Consider the following 19,471-nt stretch of genomic DNA (forward strand, 5'->3'; position numbering starts at 1 on the left):
ACTTTTTTGCAATTTGTCCGCACTTGGAATTTTTTTTTGCCATTTTCCAGTACACTATATGGTAAAACTCATGTTTTAATTTAAAAGTAGAACTTGTACTGTGCATAATTTAGGGCAAGACAATATCCTCAGTGGCGATGTACTTTTTGAGGGAGCATGGTGGGCGGGCAACTAATATTAGGATTCTTGGACTGGAAGGAATCAAAACAAATATCAGAGGTGGTAGTATTTCCCTGGATTTACTCAGACGTGAATCAGCTTGGATCTTCCGGCTAAATTGTCTCGCCCCATTGGGAATAAATGAGAAACTCCTTTTTAAGGGGTTTTATAAGCAGAGATGATGGTACTCTCTATGTTGGACCCTTTGGTTGGGACTCCATAGGGGATTTTATGGTGCCTGGTAGGATTTAAAATAAACAAACTAAAAAAGTAAGAATGTAAACAAATGTAATATTTTGTCATATAGGAAATATTAGATTGCTTTTGCTATTTTGGGAAAATATCCTATTATATTCATATTTGATGTATTACATTATTGCCATGGCACCTATTATGACATTCTTATCCCTATGGTGACTCTGGGTCCTGATGGAGTCTTATTATTTCATCTTGAGCTCCGTTTTCATGTTATTGATCTGTTGTAAACACTCCTGTTGCACTTTGGGGCAAAATTTATGATCCATTTTCATAATATCTATGATAAAAATCATGTTTGCATTTCCCTGAATGGAACTTACGACTTTTCTGTCTTCTTGTATGGCGGCCGCCATCTTTTTGGAGTCCCGCGCATGCACGGTACGCCGAAAACTCCCTCTGCCTCTTTCTGATCTAATGCCAGCGTGCATGTGACTTCCGGGACGCCGGAGACATGCATTACGCGGCGATTTTGAATGCCTGTAATTGTTCCAGCACACCTGATGAGGTAATTCTTTGGTTATTTAAACCTGCATTTCTTAGGTGGGCACATTCTACCCCTGACGAAGCTGTTCTATGTGACAGCGATATCTGTTTGGATAAATGGGAGGGCTTGGAATGGAAGGAGCACCATTTGAATTCTGGAAAAGTTTAAATAAATTGCGGGCACCATCTCACATTTGCAGGGCCCCTTGGGTACCTATACAGCAGAAACCCCCCACAAGTGACCCCATTTTGGAAACTGGATTTTATTCAGGAGTATAGTATGCATTTTGAATCCACAGGTACTTCACAAAAATGTTGCTGTAGCAACAAATTGCTCACTTTTAGGCTATGTAGCCATGATTCAGTGACACGGCGTCTAGTACCCAGTGTCAGCCTTCCTGCAGAGATCTGAGTGTTGTCCACGGGAGAACGCAGCTGCCCATGCCCAGGATTTGTGTTCAGGCTGCTGTGGAGCTCTATGCTACCTGCAGAGAACACTCTTGTCTCCGAAGCATAAATTGACATGCTGAGGCTCGGGAAGCTGCACCACAGGTCAGTTTATGCTGCGGAGAAGAGAAGCACAGTGGGCACGGGATTTCTAAAAATCCTTCCACTGTGCTTCTACTGCACAACGCATCGTTATGGACGCAGGGAAGACACTCTGCGCCCAAAACGCTGTAAACCCCGAATGTGGGCGCACAGCCTAAAATGCTAAAATGGATGAATGTATAAATGTCAAAAATATATAACGTCCCACCCCCTGCATATTCTAAGCTGGTGCCCTTTAGTGCCTTTCATGTGGCACTAAAGGGTGCCTAGCCTTGTATTTAGTCCCCCCCCAAAAATTAATAATTAAAATTAACGACGTGGGTTCCCCCCTATTTTTGATAGCCAGCTAGGGTAAAGCAGACAGCTGTAGCCTGCAAACCACAGCTGACAGCTTCACCTTGGCTGGTGATCAATTTGGAGGGCTCCCCAGGCGTTTTTTTTTTAAAAAAAAAAACCCAAACAAACGTGGGGTCCCCCCCAAATTAGATCACCAGCCAAGGTGAAGCGGACAGCTGGGGTCTGGTATTCTCAGGGTGGGAAGAGCCATGGTTATTGGACTCTTCCCAGCCTAAAAATAGCAGGCCGCAGCCGCCCCAGAAGTGGTGCATCCATTAGATGCGCCAATCCTGGCGCTTCGCCCCAGCTCATCCCGCGCCCTGGTGCGGTGGCAAATGGGTTAATATACGGGGTTGATACCAGCTGTAATGTCACCTGGCATCAAGCCCTGGGGTTATTGATGTCACGGCATCTAAACATATACCCGACATCACTAACCCAGTCAGTAATAGAAAAAAATAAAGACAAAAAAAAATGTATTTGAAAAAACACTGCCCGAAACATTCCCTTTTTCACCAAGTTATTGAAAATAAACAAATTCCGGAGGTCCCACGATGACTCTGGACCTTCTAGAATATGGGGGGCACGTTCAGGGAACGTATCCCCCATTTTCTGGAAGAGCAAGCTCTCCATGAGCAGTGTGGGTGCAGTAATCTGAGAATACTGCACTCACACTGCCCTGGTCCAACCTAGGGCAGAGTGACCTGCAGTAACCTCATTCCAGAATATGAGGGGCACGCTCACAGAACGTACCCCCCATTTTCTAGAACAGCAGGCTCTCCATGTGAGGAGTGTGGCTGCAGATTACTGTACGCACTCTCCCCCGGTCCACAGTACAGCAGCATGTGCAGCAGCAAGGTCAGCGTCCCTGCTTGCAAGGATCCATGCGCCGCCAGATTTCCAGAAGGAGGCGGAGTGATCGCGGGGACGGAGCAGCAGCCAGGTAACGGGGAAGACCGGGGGCTCACGGGGGCTGATGGCGGGAGACCTGGCGGGACCTGGGGACAACTTTTCTGTCGCATGCGGCAGAAAGAGCAGGATGAATGCGGCCGCGCGCTACTGTGCACTGCGCGCCGCCATCTTGCATGCTCCGGAGGGAGGAAGGGGGGCGGCTCTGGAGAACCGGAGGGGGCTCCGGGGGACCAGAGGAGGGCTCAGGGGGAGGACATTTCCTTGCGATCTGAAATGTTTGATCATTTCAGATCGGAGGGAAATGAATGCAGAGCCGGCGGCGGCGGCAGTTTTTGGTGCGCTTCGGCGCCATTTTGACTGTTCCGGAGGGGGGTAGGGGTGGGGGGGGACTCTCCGGTACCAGGGGCCTTGGGGGCACTAGGGGCTTATATTTCTTTCTCATCTGACATGTTTGATCACGTCAGATGAAAAAGAAATCAGTTTTACCGGCCATTTCTTTTTTTTTTATGTGATCGTCAGTATACGGTGTATACTGGCGATCACATTATCGGGGTCCAAAAAAAACACCCCGATTCATAATCTGGGGGTCTCAGCTAGCTGAAACCCCCGAGATTTTCGGTCGCTGGGGGGTGCTACAGGGTTTTTTCGGGCTGATGCTTTAAAGCGGCGGAACAGAATAAGTACCCTGTTTTGCCACTGCTTTAAGTCGTACGGCCGTTGTTATGAGGTTAAAGGGATCAAACAAAGAGAAGGGAGGCTTTTATGCCTTTTTAAATGGTTTTAATAGTGTTTGTGTCCCACACTTTGTTAATAAAAAGACCAATTTTGTATTTCTCTAAAGGTGTATCCCGCGTTCTTACACACCATTTTTTCTTCCTCTCTAATTTAGGTGAGCTGTTTTCTTCTTTTGGTCTTACTTTTTACTTGCAAAAATGTGATAATAGCAATAAGTTAAATGTAGCCATTTATGTAGGTGAAAAAAAGATTAGCTTTGATTGATAGCACTGAGTGTTGATTTGAACATTTTCTAATGAATCATCATTTAATGACGACAATTATCACTATAGACTCACTTTGTTTCTTCCATGCTGAAGTTTAGTAAATCGCTCTCAGATTCGGTGGACACCACTCCACATGTATGTTCTGTTGTGGGCCCTGGGGAGCCATTTTCTGCACTGGAGATTTCAGTGGGGGTAGATGTAATTTCTTCACCTTCTGTCATTGCATGAGAGACCTCTTCTGCTGTCACAGCTAGCAAATAAATATGAAAAATATCACAAATGAGACAGAATTCGCAACACTGAGCGAAGGAAGATTTTTTGTGTTTAGTTTAGGTAACTGTAGTTAATCATAGGTAAACCAGTATTACTAGTGATTGAATAACAATCCAATTTCCTGCAGAGCAGGTCCCTGTAAGCTGAAGTGGTAATCAGTAGTGCTATTTAGCACTCAGTTTTTTACCTTAGAGCATGTGGAAAATGATTTTTAGCTGTTTGCGCTGCAGTGTGATGAGGAGCCGTTTGCCTTGCAGCATGGGTGCTGTGAGGCAGTATGATGAAAAGCCGCTTTGCCTTGCAGCATGGGTGCTGTGGGGCAGTGTGATGAGGAGCCGCTTTGCCTTGCACCATGGGTGCGGAGGGGAGTGTGATGAGAGCCGCTTTGTCTTGCAGCATAGTGCTAGACTGTATGGGCTGCTTCCAGGGATGACGTCCCTTTTGTCACGTGATAGTATTTTGAACACACCCCTATCACGTGACAAAAGGGACGTCATCCCTGGATGCAGCCCATAGTCTAGCACTACCCTGAGCACAGTGTGACCGCTGGTGAGGTTTGCGCGCTCACGAGATTATGGGCGGGTACTTGCTGATAACAATCACAGCCCCGCTCATAATCACTTGCCTGCGCACACGTCACCAGCGGTCACACTGCTCAGTCCCGTGAGACTGGCACTGGGAATGCGCGGGGATGGCTGAAGCAGTGGGCGGTGCATCAGCTATGGAAAGGAGCGATGGGGGCGGCATACAGGACCAGGGGGGCAGAATAACGGACACCAGAAAGCCCGCCCCCGTGTCACATTTACAGTATCTGAATACAAAAAGGTACCACTTTATAAAGTCTTTATTTTGGTCTCACATGGGGCACAATAATAACAGGGACCTTTCTAGAATGCAGCCCAGGAGCTGCAGAGGGGGAACCTTTTAGGTTTTGGGCGAAATTTCTGCTGACAGGTTCCCTTTAAGTCATTAATGGAACGGAGGGCACAGGTAGGGTGATAGGCAGAGATGAGGGAGGAAATGTAGGGTGGTGCGGAACTGTGGTGAGGTTTGTCGGTGAAAACGATAAGTTATAATGGGCTCTGTAGCAGATAGGCAACCAGTGCAATGTCTGCCACAGGGTAAAGGCATCAGTGTAGTGGTTGAAGAGGGATATGATCCTAGAGGATACAGTCAAGAGGTCTTGGAAAGTTTAGTAAGAGGGAGACCGATATGTAGAGAGTTGCAATAGTCCAGACAGCAATTAATCAGTGCGACAGTAAAGGGTGCTTTACACGTTGCGACATCGCTAGCGATCTCGTTAGCGATGTGACGCGCCACATCGCAGATACGATTTTCCGAGATCGCACATAGGTCATGTTTTGTAGTGCCGGTCACAAGTGCGATCTCGGCAAATGGTATGTGCTATCTGGCATGTTACATCGCCAACGAGATCGCTAGCGATCTTGCAGCGTGTAAAGCACCCTTAAGCGTTTTTGCAGAGTCAACAGTAAGAAAAGGTTGAATTCTAGAGATGTTACTGAGATGTACGTGACATAAGCGAGCGATTTCATCGGATATAGGGAGTCAAATATAACACCAAGACAACAGGGCTGTGGAGTCGCAGTTGTGGAGTCAGAATTAAATGGATCATCTCTGACTTCTAAATATATAGCAAACTAGCTGTAGCACCCGGGCGTTGCCCGGGATAGTATTTGTCTCTCTCCCAGTCTCTGTCTGTGTGTCGCTGTCTGTCTGTCTCTCTGTTTGTGTCTTTCTTGGTCTGTCTGTGTCTATGTCTCTGTCTGTCTGTTTCTATCTCTCTGTCTGTATTTGTATCAGTCTACCTGTCTCCATTTCTGTGTCTGTCTGTCTCTCTCTTACCCCATCTGTCTCTTTCCCCATCTGTCTCTTTCCCCATCTGTCTCTTTCCCCATCTGTCTCTTTCCAGGGCTGTCTCTTTCCAGGGCTGTCTCTTTCCAGGGCTGTCTCTTTCCAGGGCTGTCTCTTTCCAGGGCTGTCTCTTTGTCTATCTGTCTCTTTGCCCGTCTGTCTCTCTCTGTCTGTCTCTGTCTCTTTATCCGTCTCCCCACCGACATCATATTACCTCACACATAAGCTTCTTATACTAACAGGTTTTTTTGTTCCTATAGCAACCACTGACAGTTGCAATTAATAGCCTGTAGCTCCCACCTCCATTCAGTTTAATGGAGGCAGGATTTTGGAGAGTAACTGTAAAGCGCGGGGTTAAATTTTCCCATCAAAACATAGTCTATGATGTTCCCTGAGTCACATGAGGCGTCTGTGCAAAATTTCGTGATTGTAAATGCGACGGTGCAAATTAGTTTAGCGGACATACATACATACATACACACATACATACACTGAGCTTTATATATTAGACTAGCTGTAGTACCCGGGCGTTGCCCGGGATAGTAACTGTCTCTATGTCTCTCTCCCAGTCTCTGTCTGTGTGTCGCTGTCTGTCTCTTTCCTTGTCTGTGTCTATGTCTCTGTCTGTTTCTATCTCTCTGTCTGAATTTGTATCAGTCTGTCTCCATCTATGTGTCTGTCTGTCTCTTTCTACCTCTGTGTCTGTCTCTATGTGTGTGTCTGTCTGTCTCTTTCCAGGGCTGTCTCTTTCCAGGGCTGTCTCTTTCCAGGGCTGTCTCTTTCCAGGGCTGTCTCTTTCCAGGGCTGTCTCTTTGCCCCGGCTGTCTCTTTGCCCCGGCTGTCTCTTTCCCTGTCTGTCTCTTTCCCTGTCTGTCTATCTCTTTCCAGAGCTATCTCTTTGCCTGTCTGTCTCTGTCTCTCTGTCTGTCTCTTTCCCAGTCTGTCTCTCTCTATCCGTCTCCCCACCGACATCTTATTACCTCACACATAAGCTTCTTATGCTAACAGTTTATTTTGTTCCTATAGCAACCACTGACAGTTGCCATTAATAGCCTGTAGCTCCCACCTCCATTCAGAATGGAGGCAGGATTTTGGAGAGTAACTGTAAAGTGTAGGGTTAAATTTTCCCGTCAAAACATAGTCTATGACGTTCCCTGGGTCACATGGAGTGTCTGTGCAAAATTTCGTGATTGTAAATGCGAAGGTGCAAATTAGTTTAGCGGACATACATACATACATACATACATACACACATACATACATACACTGAGCTTTATATATTAGACTAGCTGTAGTACCCGGGCGTTGCCTGGGATAGTAACTGTCTCTATGTCTCTCTCCCAGTCTCTGTCTGTGTGTCGCTGTCTGTCTCTTTCCTTGTCTGTGTCTATGTCTCTGTCTGTATTTGTATCAGTCTGTCTCCATATATGTGTCTGTCTGTCTCTTTCTACCTCTGTGTCTGTCTCTATGTGTGTGTCCGTCTGTCTCTTTCCCCCGTCTGTCTCTTTCCCCCGTCTGTCTCTTTCCCCCGTCTGTCTCTTTCCCCCGTCTGTCTCTTTCCCCCGTCTGTCTCTTTCCCCCGTCTGTCTCTTTCCCCCGTCTGTCTCTTTCCCCGTCTGTCTCTTTCCCCCGTCTGTCTCTTTCCCCCGTCTGTCTCTTTCCCCCGTCTGTCTCTTTCCCCCGTCTGTCTCTTTCCAGAGCTATCTGTGTGTCCGTCTGTCTCTTTCCAGGGCTGTCTCTTTCCCCCGTCTGTCTCTTTCCCCCGTCTGTCTCTTTCCCCCGTCTGTCTCTTTCCCCCGTCTGTCTCTTTCCCCCGTCTGTCTCTTTCCGGAGCTATCTCTTTGCCTGTCTGTCTCTGTCTCTCTGTCTGTCTCTTTCCCAGTCTGTCTCTGTCTGTCTCTCTCTATCCGTCTCCCCACCGACATCTTATTACCTCACACATAAGCTTCTTATACTAACAGTTTATTTTGTTCCTATAGCAACCACTGACAGTTGCCATTAATAGCCTATAGCTCCCACCTCCATTCAGTTTAATGGAGGCAGGATTTTGGAGAGTAACTGTAAAACGTAGGGTTACATTTTCCCGTCAAAACATAGTCTATGACGTTCCCTGGGTCACATGGAGTGTCTGTGCAAAATTTCGTGATTGTAAATGCGACGGTGCGGATTCCTTTAGCAGACATACATACACACAGCTTTATATATTAGATTGGGTACAGCGGTTCAATGCAGTATGTGATGAATGTTTTCATAAACATTTGGGAAAGTTATGAAATGTCCTATATATGTCTATTCCATTCCTGATCAACGAATCTAGGCTAATAGTTGAGATGAGCTTCACTTCAGCTACAAAGTGTGTTTTTAAGTGATGTTTTTCTTGATTTTTTTTATGTTTTTTAGCGATTTGGATTAAATAAATATTTTTAAGAAAATATTTTTGTAAAATAAAAACTATTTGATACAATATACTCTGATTTCTGCTTGTTTGTTGATTATAATATAGGTAGTGAAGCTCCTCCTCTACAGATAAGGGTAAAAACAAAGACACAAAGAATGCCAATCATCTCAGAACTGCTAGATACTGTAGTCCAGAGGTCTCAAACACACGGCTCACGGGCCACATGCGGCCCCTCAGGTTGCTTCTTGAGCCCACAGGCACGTGCCCCCCTTGACGATTGCGGCTGGTGCATTGGCCGCAGCCCCCACTACTTTATTTCAGATAAACATTTTACAGCCGCTGCACAGAGTCAAGTTCTCTCTGCACTATTCTAATGGCAGCCGCTGACCAAATCAGAGGCAAATATCTGATATGTATGTTGTCACCTGCATGTATCTGATTGGCCGGCGGTCACCATTGGAATAGTGCAGAGAGAGCTTGACTCTGCGCAAGGGCAAAACGTTTATCTGAATTTCAGATGAAGCACTGACAGTGGCCACGATTCTCAATAAGCAGGGAAGAGGATGCCGAGAGAATGGATGATAGGTGAAAATGTTTTTGTGTGTGTGTGTGTGTGTGCGTGTGCGTGTGTAGAATGGAATGGCACAATAGGGGACAAAGATGGGACATAGCTAGTGCGGGTGTGTAGAATGGCACAATAGCATACCAAAATGGGACAATGCTACTGTGTGTGTGAGTGTAGAATGGCAAAATAGGGGACCAGGATGAGATATTGCTAGTGTGTGTGTGTGTGTGTGTGTGTGTGTGTGCGCAGAGTGGCACAATAGGGGACCAGGATGGGCCATTGCCTCAAGAAGAGGATCAGTAAATGGGACATTACTACAAGAAGAGGACTTGCATGGGCAGGGCTCATTTGTAAAAGGTGACAATGATGGGCACATTACTACAGTATGGGGTACATTACTACAGGATGGGGACAAGGATGGGGCACATTACCACAGGATGGGGTCAAGGAGGGAGCACATTACTAAAGGATGGGCACATTACTACAGGATGGGGTCAAGGAGGGAGCACATTACTAAAGGATGGGCACATTACTACAGGATGGTGATGAGGATGGGCCACATTTGTCAAAGGGGCAAGGAGCGGGCACAGAGCCGTATTTGGCATTCATGCTGCCCTAGGCACTTTAAGTTGTAACGCTCCCTACTGGTAAGGCTGCTTTCACACTTGCGTTGTTTTGCATTTGTCACAATCAGTTGTGTGACTGATACAACCGATGTGTTGCAGATAGTGGCACAACTGATGTGACTGATGCTGCAAATCAACGATCCATTGTTTGTTTGTTTTTTTAATTGTTTTACCAGCAGCTGGCTATTGTGAACGATCAGCTGATCACCCGGCGGCCGGCCGCTGGGCGATAACCTGATTGTTCACAGTTGCCGAGCGATCAGATGATCGTTCTCAAAAGTCAGCTGATCGCTCTCAAAACCCAGCCGCCGGGCGATCAGCTGATCGTTAGGCCGCCGAGAGAGAGACACATTGATTTCAATTATTAAACACAAGAGCTGAGCATGTGCAGTAGAAAAAAAAAAAGGATTCCGACGCTCAAAAAACGCTACATGCTGCGTACCTACGTTCGTACATAAATACATCACAAGAACAACCATCAGTACATGCCTACATCACCAGAACAATCATCAGTACAGAAATACAGCCCCAGAACCACTGTCAGTACATGACTGCATCACCAGAACAATTGCCAGTACAGAAATACAGCCTGAGAACAACTGTCAATACATGACACATCACCAACGTTATACAGCTATCACTTTCAATGTCAGGTTAGCCCATATTATATAAATTTGTATACCTTAACAATGGTAAGGAGATGATTGAAATTGTTGTTACCAACTATCATCAAACTAGATACCACAGTACTGATTAATTTGCTAGTAGCTGCACTAGTAAACATTTAAAGAGTAGCTTAAAGGTTTAGCCCGAAGGCAAAGTAATTTTCATTCTAAATCCCTATCTATTTAGTGCCAAAATATAATTTTTTTTAATATACTTGTATTAATAATTTCCTATCCTGTCCCTTGATGACGCTTCATTTCAGGGAGCGGCAGTGACTGCAGTCTCTGCCCCATGATAACGCTTCTTTCGAGTATCCCAGCATGCACCATGCTCTAGCATTCTCAAAAGAAGGGTCATCAAAAAGGTCCATTAATTCTTAGACTGTTGCAGTAATATGTCCTGAGACCCCCATAGGTGAAGTGCACGGCTCAGGAGACAGGACTCTTACTTACTACTGAATCCGTGCTGCTCTGTCTCCTCTCCTGCACTTTCCTAATAGGTCTTTGGAACAATTGTGGGGGACTCAGGACCAGGTTCCCCTCAGATCAAAATTAATTACCCTAAAACATATAAAATAATTTCTAAAACATTAAGTTGCTCTTTAAGGTGCATTTACACTGCTGCGGATTATTGGTCTATGTCAACAAACTGTCAATCACCTGATGCAGGAGCAAAATATTTGTTTCTATAGTGACATTTTTATTCCCAATTTAAAATTTTTATTGAGTTTTCATAAGCATACCGTAAAAGAACATGGATCCATGTTGTGATAGATAGATAGATAGATAGATAGATAGATAGATAGACAGTTAGGTCCAGAAATATTTGGACAGTGACACAATTTTCGCGAGTTGGGCTCTGCATGCCACCACATTGGATTTGAAATGAAACCTCTACAACAGAATTCAAGTGCAGATTGTAACATTTAATTTGAAGGTTTGAACAAAAATATCTGATAGAAATTGTAGGAATTGTACACATTTCTTTACAAACACTCCACATTTTAGGAGGTCAAAAGTAATTGGACAAATAAACCAAACCCAAACAAAATATTTTTATTTTCAATATTTTGTTGCGAATCCTTTGGAGGCAATCACTGCCTTAAGTCTGGAACCCATGGACATCACCAAACGCTGGGTTTCCTCCTTCTTAATGCTTTGCCAGGCCTTTACAGCCGCAGCCTTCAGGTCTTGCTTGTTTGTGGGTTTTTCCGTCTTAAGTCTGGATTTGAGCAAGTGAAATGCATGCTCAATTGGGTTAAGATCTGGTGATTGACTTGGCCATTGCAGAATGTTCCACTTTTTTGCACTCATGAACTCCTGGGTAGCTTTGGCTGTATGCTTGGGGTCATTGTCCATCTGTACTATGAAGCGCCGTCCGATCAACTTTGCGGCATTTGGCTGAATCTGGGCTGAAAGTATATCCCGGTACACTTCAGAATTCATCCGGCTACTCTGCTGTTATGTCATCAATAAACACAAGTGACCCAGTGCCATTGAAAGCCATGCATGTCCATGCCATCACGTTGCCTCCACCATGTTTTACAGAGGATGTGGTGTGCCTTGGATTATGTGCCGTTCCCTTTCTTCTCCAAACTTTTTTCTTCCCATCATTCTGGTACAGGTTGATCTTTGTCTCATCTGTCCATAGAATACTTTTCCAGAACTGAGCTGGCTTCATGAGGTGTTTTTCAGCAAATTTAACTCTGGCCTGTCTATTTTTGGAATTGATGAATGGTTTGCATCTAGATGTGAACCCTTTGTATTTACTTTCATGGAGTCTTCTCTTTACTGTTGACTTAGAGACAGATACACCTACTTCACTGAGAGTGTTCTGGACTTCAGTTGATGTTGTGAACGGGTTCTTCTTCACCAAAGAAAGTATGCGGCGATCATCCACCACTGTTGCCATCCGTGGACGCCCAGGCCTTTTTGAGTTCCCAAGCTCACCAGTCAATTCCTTTTTTCTCAGAATGTAAACGACTGTTGATTTTGCTACTCCAAGCATGTCTGCTATCTCTCTGATGGATTTTTTCTTTTTTTTCAGCCTCAGGATGTTCTGCTTCACCTCAATTGAGAGTTCCTTAGACCGCATGTTGTCTGGTCACAGCAACAGCTTCCAAATGCAAAACCACACACCTGTAATCAACCCCAGACCTTTTAACTACTTCATTGATTACAGGTTAACGAGGGAGACGCCTTCAGAGTTAATTGCAGCCCTTAGAGTCCCTTGTCCAATTACTTTTGGTCCCTTGAAAAAGAGGAGGCTATGCATTACAGAGCTATGATTCCTAAACCCTTTCTCCGATTTGGATGTGAAAACTCTCATATTGCAGGTGGGAGTGTGCACTTTCAGCCCATATTATATATATAATTGTATTTCTGAACATGTTTTTGTAAACAGCTAAAATAACAAAACTTGTGTCACTGTCCAAATATTTCTGGACCTAACTGTAGTCTTCATCAAACATCTGAACGATATTAAACTGTCGTAGGAGTCATAATGGATTCTAAATGATTGCATTAATACATGGATCTTCATTTTAAACAGTAAGAGACAGTAACACAAAGAAGAAAGGTAGAGAAGAGTAGCAGTCATGAGATGTAGGGAAGATAGAGTAAGTCGGATAGAAAGGAGGAAAGATAGGAAGTAGGACGCGACGACCGGGACTGATACATTGTCCGTTGGACCAAGACTTTTCGAAAGGATGGTGAATGTCGTCTGGAGAAAAAGGGGCCAGGGTGTCTGTTCTTCGGGAGTTACATTAGTTCCAAATATTTTTCACTAGACAGAAATGATTCCCACTGAAACAATTTGGTGGCTGTCTCTACCGTCTGCCCGCGTGACTGGGCCATCACCACCTACATACGGTGGATCACATTTACCTCCATTACCCACTCATTTAGCGAAGGGGGGGGCAGAGTCCTTCCAGCGTCGTGGAATCACTGTCTTGGCTGCCTGGAGAAGATGGCCTAAGATGGATTTTTTATAGACCTTTTCGGATACATTAAAGATGTACAATAAAACTGCTTCTGGGCGACTTGGGACTACAATCCCGGTGACCTCATGAACAGCCACTAGTATTTTGTTCCAAAAGACCGACAAGCTCGGGCAGTACCACCAGATATGTGACATAGTGCCCCCCTGCGCTCCACAGTACCAGCACGTATCAGGAATGTCGGGACACCATGCATGAAGAGATGCTGGGACCCTATACCATCTAGAAAGTATTTTATAGCTGGTTTCTTGCATCCTGGTGGCCACCAAGGACCTATGGGTCAGATGGAAGCAACGTTCCCACTGATTCCCAGGGAACGTCTGATTAAGCTCTGCTTCCCATGCCGTACAAAAGCGGGGGGGAGACGTCTCGGCCGCGTTCGTCATATATTTGTACACCTTTGAGATTGTATGGCGCGTATCAGAGGACCCACTACAAAGGTTTTCAAAAGACGTTTGGGGCGAATGGTGAGCCATGTCAGTGTCTTGGGAGGTTATGAAATGTATGAGTTGGACATATTCAAAATGAAACCGCAGTTTGAAGTTGCGGTTCTCTACAATCTCCCGGAGTGGAAGAAGGGATCCTCCCGGAGCTACCTGATTTAATCTCAGGGGGTTTAGTTTCGTGCTTCCCAGAAAATTGTTAGACGATGCTTCCGGTAGAAACTCCGGGTTGTCAGTTAATGGAATAAGGGGTCCTCTAGGCTGGATCATGAGGTTGGGTGATGATATAGAGTGTATCGTTCTTAATGTTTGTTTGGTACTATAGGACATCTCAATTTTATGTTTGATGAGGAGGGACCAGGTCCACGGCAAGGTCGATGTCGATAAAGGTCCTGCGCCAGGCAAACTCAAAGCTTAGACCTAGAGCAGTGCAAAAGGTCCAAGACCCTGGCATAGGCGGCTGCCATATAATATCGCCTACAATCGGGCAGACCTGTTTCTCCCGCGTTTTTGGTCCTGGTTAAGACGCTGCATCCCAAGCAAGCGCGCTTCTTTGACCAGACAAATTGATTGAATATGCGTTGTATATTGGCCCAATATGCTGCCGGAATATAAACCGGAACCGTCTGTACCAGGTACAGCAATCGCGGCAGGGCGGTCATCCTGAGAGTGCTGATCCTGCCAAACCACGAAACACCTCGGTTACTTACCGGTAGCCGTTTTTTCAAAAACCCATGACAGCACCACGTGAGAGAGGGATCCGCCCAGCGAGGACAGGAAACCATTTTGAAATAAAAGGGCGGTACCTCTCCCCTTCGTCAGTTGATTACCGAGAATTGAGAGGACCTCCAACAAACGTTAGAACTTAACTCTATCACCAACTATAACACACACACATGCACACCCAGAATAGTGCACACTAAGGGTGAAAAGGGAGGAATTATATGGGTGCTGTCATGGGTTTTGGAAAATCCGGCTACCCGTAAGTAACCGAGGTGTTTTCCCCTCACCCATGATAGCACCACGTGAGAGATTTCCAGAGAATAACGTATTAGGGAGGGACCAACGTCTCAAGCACCCTTCTACAAACGAGAGATCAGCCGAGGAGGATAGATCCAACCGATAGTGATGGAAGAAAAAGGAGAATGTGAAGACCAGGTAGCGGTCCTACAAATCCGGTCAATAGATACCTGCGTCTTCTCAGCCCGGAGGGCGACACCGCACCGGTGGAAAGGGCCCTTAAGCCCTCAGGGAAGGCAGTCCCACTAGATGAGTAGGCTAAGCAATGGCCTCCCTAATCCACCTAGAGAAAGTGCAGTTTCACACCCACAGACCTTTCCTACTACAGAGAGGGCTATGAAAAAGGACTGTTTTCCCCACACTATGTGTCACTAAGATGTAGAGAAGCAAGGCCCTATGAACCTCCAACGTATGAATCTGTTTTACCCCTGTATTTGTAGGATGGCCGCAAAAGGAGGGAGGATTATACCCTGCGTGCTATGGAATCGAGAGGCGACCATTGGGAGAAAGGGTCCTATTAACACCTGACCCGGCCTATCGTTGAACAACTGAGCGTAGGGCCGTACAACCGATAAGGCGTGTAAGCACTAATTCTGCGGGCGAACGCCAAGGCCCAGCGTCTGCCCTGAAACACCGCCGCTGCTGCTGCTGCATGGGCGCCGCCATCTTCTTCAGGAGACGTCACGCAAGCACGCCTCCTGTACCCTGCATGCCTTGCGCACGTCCCAGAGTGCGCCACATTCGGAAGTCCTAGGCAGCAGGGGAGCGCAAGGGGGGAGGACGGAGCGGCGGTCCAGGAACTCTGATGGGCCCTGCCGCACACCCCCGCACGGACACCAGGTTTCCTAAAAGCTGGTGGACGGCGCTTCCAGCCCTGAAGAACGGCACCGCAGGACTCACCCTGCTTTTCCGGACACCGGACGGGGCTGGGTAAATACAGCTTCTGTACTTCAAACTTCTTACTTCAACCGCCGTATTCCAGAACAAGGTCTCCCATCAAGGACAGGAAACCAACTGACGAAGGGGAGTGGTACCGCCCTTTTATTTCAGTATGGTTTCCTGTCCTCGCTGGGCGGATCCCTCTCTCACGTGGTGCTGTCATGGGTGAGGGGAAAAGAGTGCCTTTTTGCCATGAGGCTAAATCTCCTTCGAGTCTTGACAGAAAGGTTAGATAATTTAATTGAAAGAGCCTAGTCAGGTGGGAGAGAATCTTTATGCCCAGGTATTCAATGCTACCATGAGGTGGCCATTTAAAGGGAAAGTTTGGTTTTAGGGCGTTTACCATTGTGTGGGGCAGAGAGATATTTAGGGCTTCCGACTTGTCAAAATTGATTTTGAAGTTGGACCATTTGCTGAAGCGGTTTAGCTCCAGTAGCAGGGAAGGGAGGGATGTGAGAGGGTTACATAGATAAATAAGGAGATCATCGGCAAACGCGGCACATTTATGCTCCCGATTGGCGACCCGAATGCCCTGAATATCTGGGTTAGCCCTGATGGCCGATAACAAGTGTTCCATTACTAACACATACAATAAGGGTGATAAGGGGCATCCTTGCCGGGTCCCATTACAGATGGGGAAGGGTCTCGACAGAGTGCCATTAATCTTAATGTATGCAGTCGAAGAATGATATAAGGCCATAATCTTAAAAGAGAAAACGGGTCCCAGGCCTATATGCTCCAGTGTCTGTGAAAGTGACTGCCATGAGACTCTGTGGAAAGATCTCTAAGCATCCAAAGATAGCAACATCAAAGAAAGTTTTTTAGTGTGCGCGTGTTGGATTAGGTCTAAGGTCTTTATGGTATTGTCCCTAGCTTCTCTGCCCTGGACAAACCCGACCTGATCTAGATGAATCAGGTCAGGAAGCAGAGGGCCAAGTCTATTTGCCAAAAGCTTGGCATAGATTTTTAAATCTACATTAAGGCGTGATATCGGTCTAAAACTGCTACATACTGTGGGGTCCTTTCCAACCTTACGAATCAGAGAAATATGGGCAGTGGTTGAGTAGGGCAGGAAAGGGGCAGAGTCAGAGATTGAGTTGAAAGAGAGGAGCATTAAAAGGTACTAACTGTTCCGAGACGGCTTTATAGATTTTGGCGGGGAATCCATCAGGTCCAGGACTCTTATTACCCGGTGTGTCATGGATCACCATCAACAGATCATTCAATAAAAATGTACTTTCCAGGTCCTCAATTGTGGAGCTACTAAGGAGCTTAAAGAGTGAGGGTATTGAGGGGCATTCGTCACTCGACTCAGAGGGTTCGATAGGCAAATTATATAGCTTGGAATAGTAATCATGAAACGTGTTGGAGATGTCAGGGGTGGCATAGAGTAGTTCGTCACGTGAGTTCTTGATGCAAGGTATAAGGGTGTGGGCTCTTCCCTCTCTCAATGCATTGGCCAGCAATCTGCCTGGCTTATCTCCAAACTCATAAAACCTCTCTTTCCCTACCTGTATTAGGCGCTTATATGAGGAATCCAACAACTTTTTAACCTCCATCCTGGCCTGTATAAGGGCTTGTAAGTTCGTGGCCGATAGGGCTCGCTTGTGGATGAGCTCCCGTTCAGAGACCTTACGAAGGGCTTTTACTATGTCTTGGGCCCGTTCTTTTTTGATTTGGGACCCATGTTTAATAAAAATACCCCGTATGACACATTTCAATGCTTCCCACTTATAAGTGGGGGCTGTGTCATCAGTTAAGTGGTCTGCTGCGAACCCTGTGATAGAGGTCTGAACGTCGGAAACACATAGCTCATCCAGCAGCAACAACTCATTCAGCCGCCACGAACCTCTGGGGGGCGGGAGGGAGGGGATCTCAATTGTACAATAGACCGGCGCATGGTCCGACCATAGTATGTTATCCATCCCAGTGTGCTGAATCCAGGGTAGAGCGTTATGTTGTAAAAGTATATAGTCTATGCGACTGTATGAGTCTTGAGTATGGGAATAGAAACTATAATCCCTGTCGGACGGGTGTTTCAGTCTCCAGGTGTCGAACAGTTGAATGCGCAATAAAGCATTTTTGATACGTTTGATGGTGGTGTAAGCAATGTTAGATTTCCCCCTGGAGTTGTCCAATGTGGGGTCGACGGTGACATTGAGGTCGCCACAAAAAATTACTGTACCCTGTATCAGAGGGACCGCAGCGTCTACCAGACGAGTGACGAAGCTGTCTTGCTTTTGGTTTGGAGCATATGCGTTAATAACTGTTAGTGTTTGATCCCCTACCTTCAGCGACAGGATGATATACCGTCCAAGACTGTCAGTCATGCATTTTAGGATTTGATGTGGGAGGGATTTATGGATGGCAATCGCCACCCCTTTAGATTGGGAATCCGGGTTTTCTGAGGATACCCATGTCTGATAATACTATTTTTGAGAATGGGGGCATGCCCTTGTTTGAAGTGGGTCTCCTGGAAACACACCATGCTCACCTTCCGCTTATGGAAGTGGTACAGTATCTGTGTTCATTTCTCCGGAACATGGAGGCCCCTGGCGTTAAAAGAAGCGATAGTCAGGTCCGCCATCTATAAGAGAGTGAGACATTAGAGATATATGAGAAAGGGGATCGAACACGATCAGCCCGGCCGCCAAGAGAGGGAGGAAGAAGAGGTTTGAGATAAGTAGAGTATAGCAGAGAAGAAAACAAAGAGAACATCAGAGCACAAAACTTTGTATAATGAACTAAGTCCGAACAAACGTTCCTAGGGAACATATCCGCCTTTTCTCGGCAGGACAGAGGATCCCAACCTATTTGGGGAAAAAGGATGTCAGACATAACCAAGCAGAACTCTGGATATACTAAAAACATTAAAGATAACCATAAGCACCGGCAAAGGAATTAATGGCTGATGTATTACGGGCAATGAATAGGTTTAAACGCAACAGGTGAAAGTCACTTAGTTGTAAATAACTGTAAATAACTGTATGTAGAATAGGTCATAAAGGCGCACGCGGCCTCAGAGCCTCTCTATGTCGGGTAGCGAGGGCGTCCCGCCCCACGGCCCCGTTCTCTCGGGGGCAGCCCCCTATTGGACCCAGAGGGTGGGGTTGGTCTGGTAGAGGTGATTCTGTCCCTGGGGGCCAAGGGCTGGAGCAGAGTAGTCGGCCAGGCTGCAATAGAGATTGTAGGTAGGCTCAGGCTCATGGTGAACACCGGGAAGTCCTCCGGGGAGCGCAGGACCCGCCTTTGAGAGTCCTTCTGAACCAATAATGAGAATGGAAATCCCCACCGGAACGGAAGTCCCTTTTCTTTTAAAACATCCAGAAGGGGCTTAAGAGTAGCACGTTGGGCTAGGGTGTGCCTGGAGAGATCTGGCATTATGCGGATGGCAGAACCATTGTATGACAAGTTCGGTTTCTTCCTGGCTGCCTGCAGAATAGCCTCCTTTGCAGCAAAGAAATGCACCCTGCACACCACATCCCTTAGGCGGGAGTCTTCCGGATCTGGGGGACGCAGAGACCTGTGAGCTCTATCGAGCTCTAGAGGGGTACTCGGCGGCTTCCTTAACAAATTATTAAAAATGGAACGATGGAACGGAGGACGACGGGGATGTCAGGAGCAGCTATTTATTCAGGAAGGCCTCTGATTCGTAAATTGTTCCTTCTATATCTGTTCTCCTGATCATCAACGTGTTGTTGAAGGGTAAATAATTGCTTGGACTGATTCTTTACTGTCTCTTGGATAGATTGAATAGAGACTTGAGAATTTGATTGCTGCTCGGTAAAGGTATCAACCCTATGGGTGAGTGAGGAGAAATCAGATCACAGTTGGATAAATTCTTGTTTACATTCCACCACCACTTGATTAGCCAGTGCTGCAATGTCATTCTTGGTGGGGATCGCTTGTAACAGTGATCGCAAATCTGCCAAAGACGCCGGGCGATCTTCACTTGTCGAGGCGGCAGCGTGAG

At 46.3% G+C, this 19,471-nt stretch overlaps 1 protein-coding gene across 3 annotated transcripts in view; it reads right to left on the reverse strand.

Annotated features, from left to right (window-relative positions):
* The window catches only part of CFAP410 (cilia and flagella associated protein 410), a 207,920-nt gene that overhangs the window by 27,435 nt on the left and 161,014 nt on the right, over window positions 1-19,471 (reverse strand). For all 3 annotated transcript variants that reach the window (XM_075317781.1, XM_075317783.1, XM_075317782.1), the window contains one exon: window positions 3,771-3,948. In XM_075317781.1, coding sequence (XP_075173896.1) covers window positions 3,771-3,948 — 178 coding nt within the window. The remainder of the gene's footprint in view (window positions 1-3,770; window positions 3,949-19,471) is intronic.

The sequence above is a fragment of the Anomaloglossus baeobatrachus genome, chromosome 7 (genome assembly GCF_048569485.1).
Source record: "Anomaloglossus baeobatrachus isolate aAnoBae1 chromosome 7, aAnoBae1.hap1, whole genome shotgun sequence".
NCBI lineage: Eukaryota > Metazoa > Chordata > Amphibia > Anura > Aromobatidae > Anomaloglossus > Anomaloglossus baeobatrachus.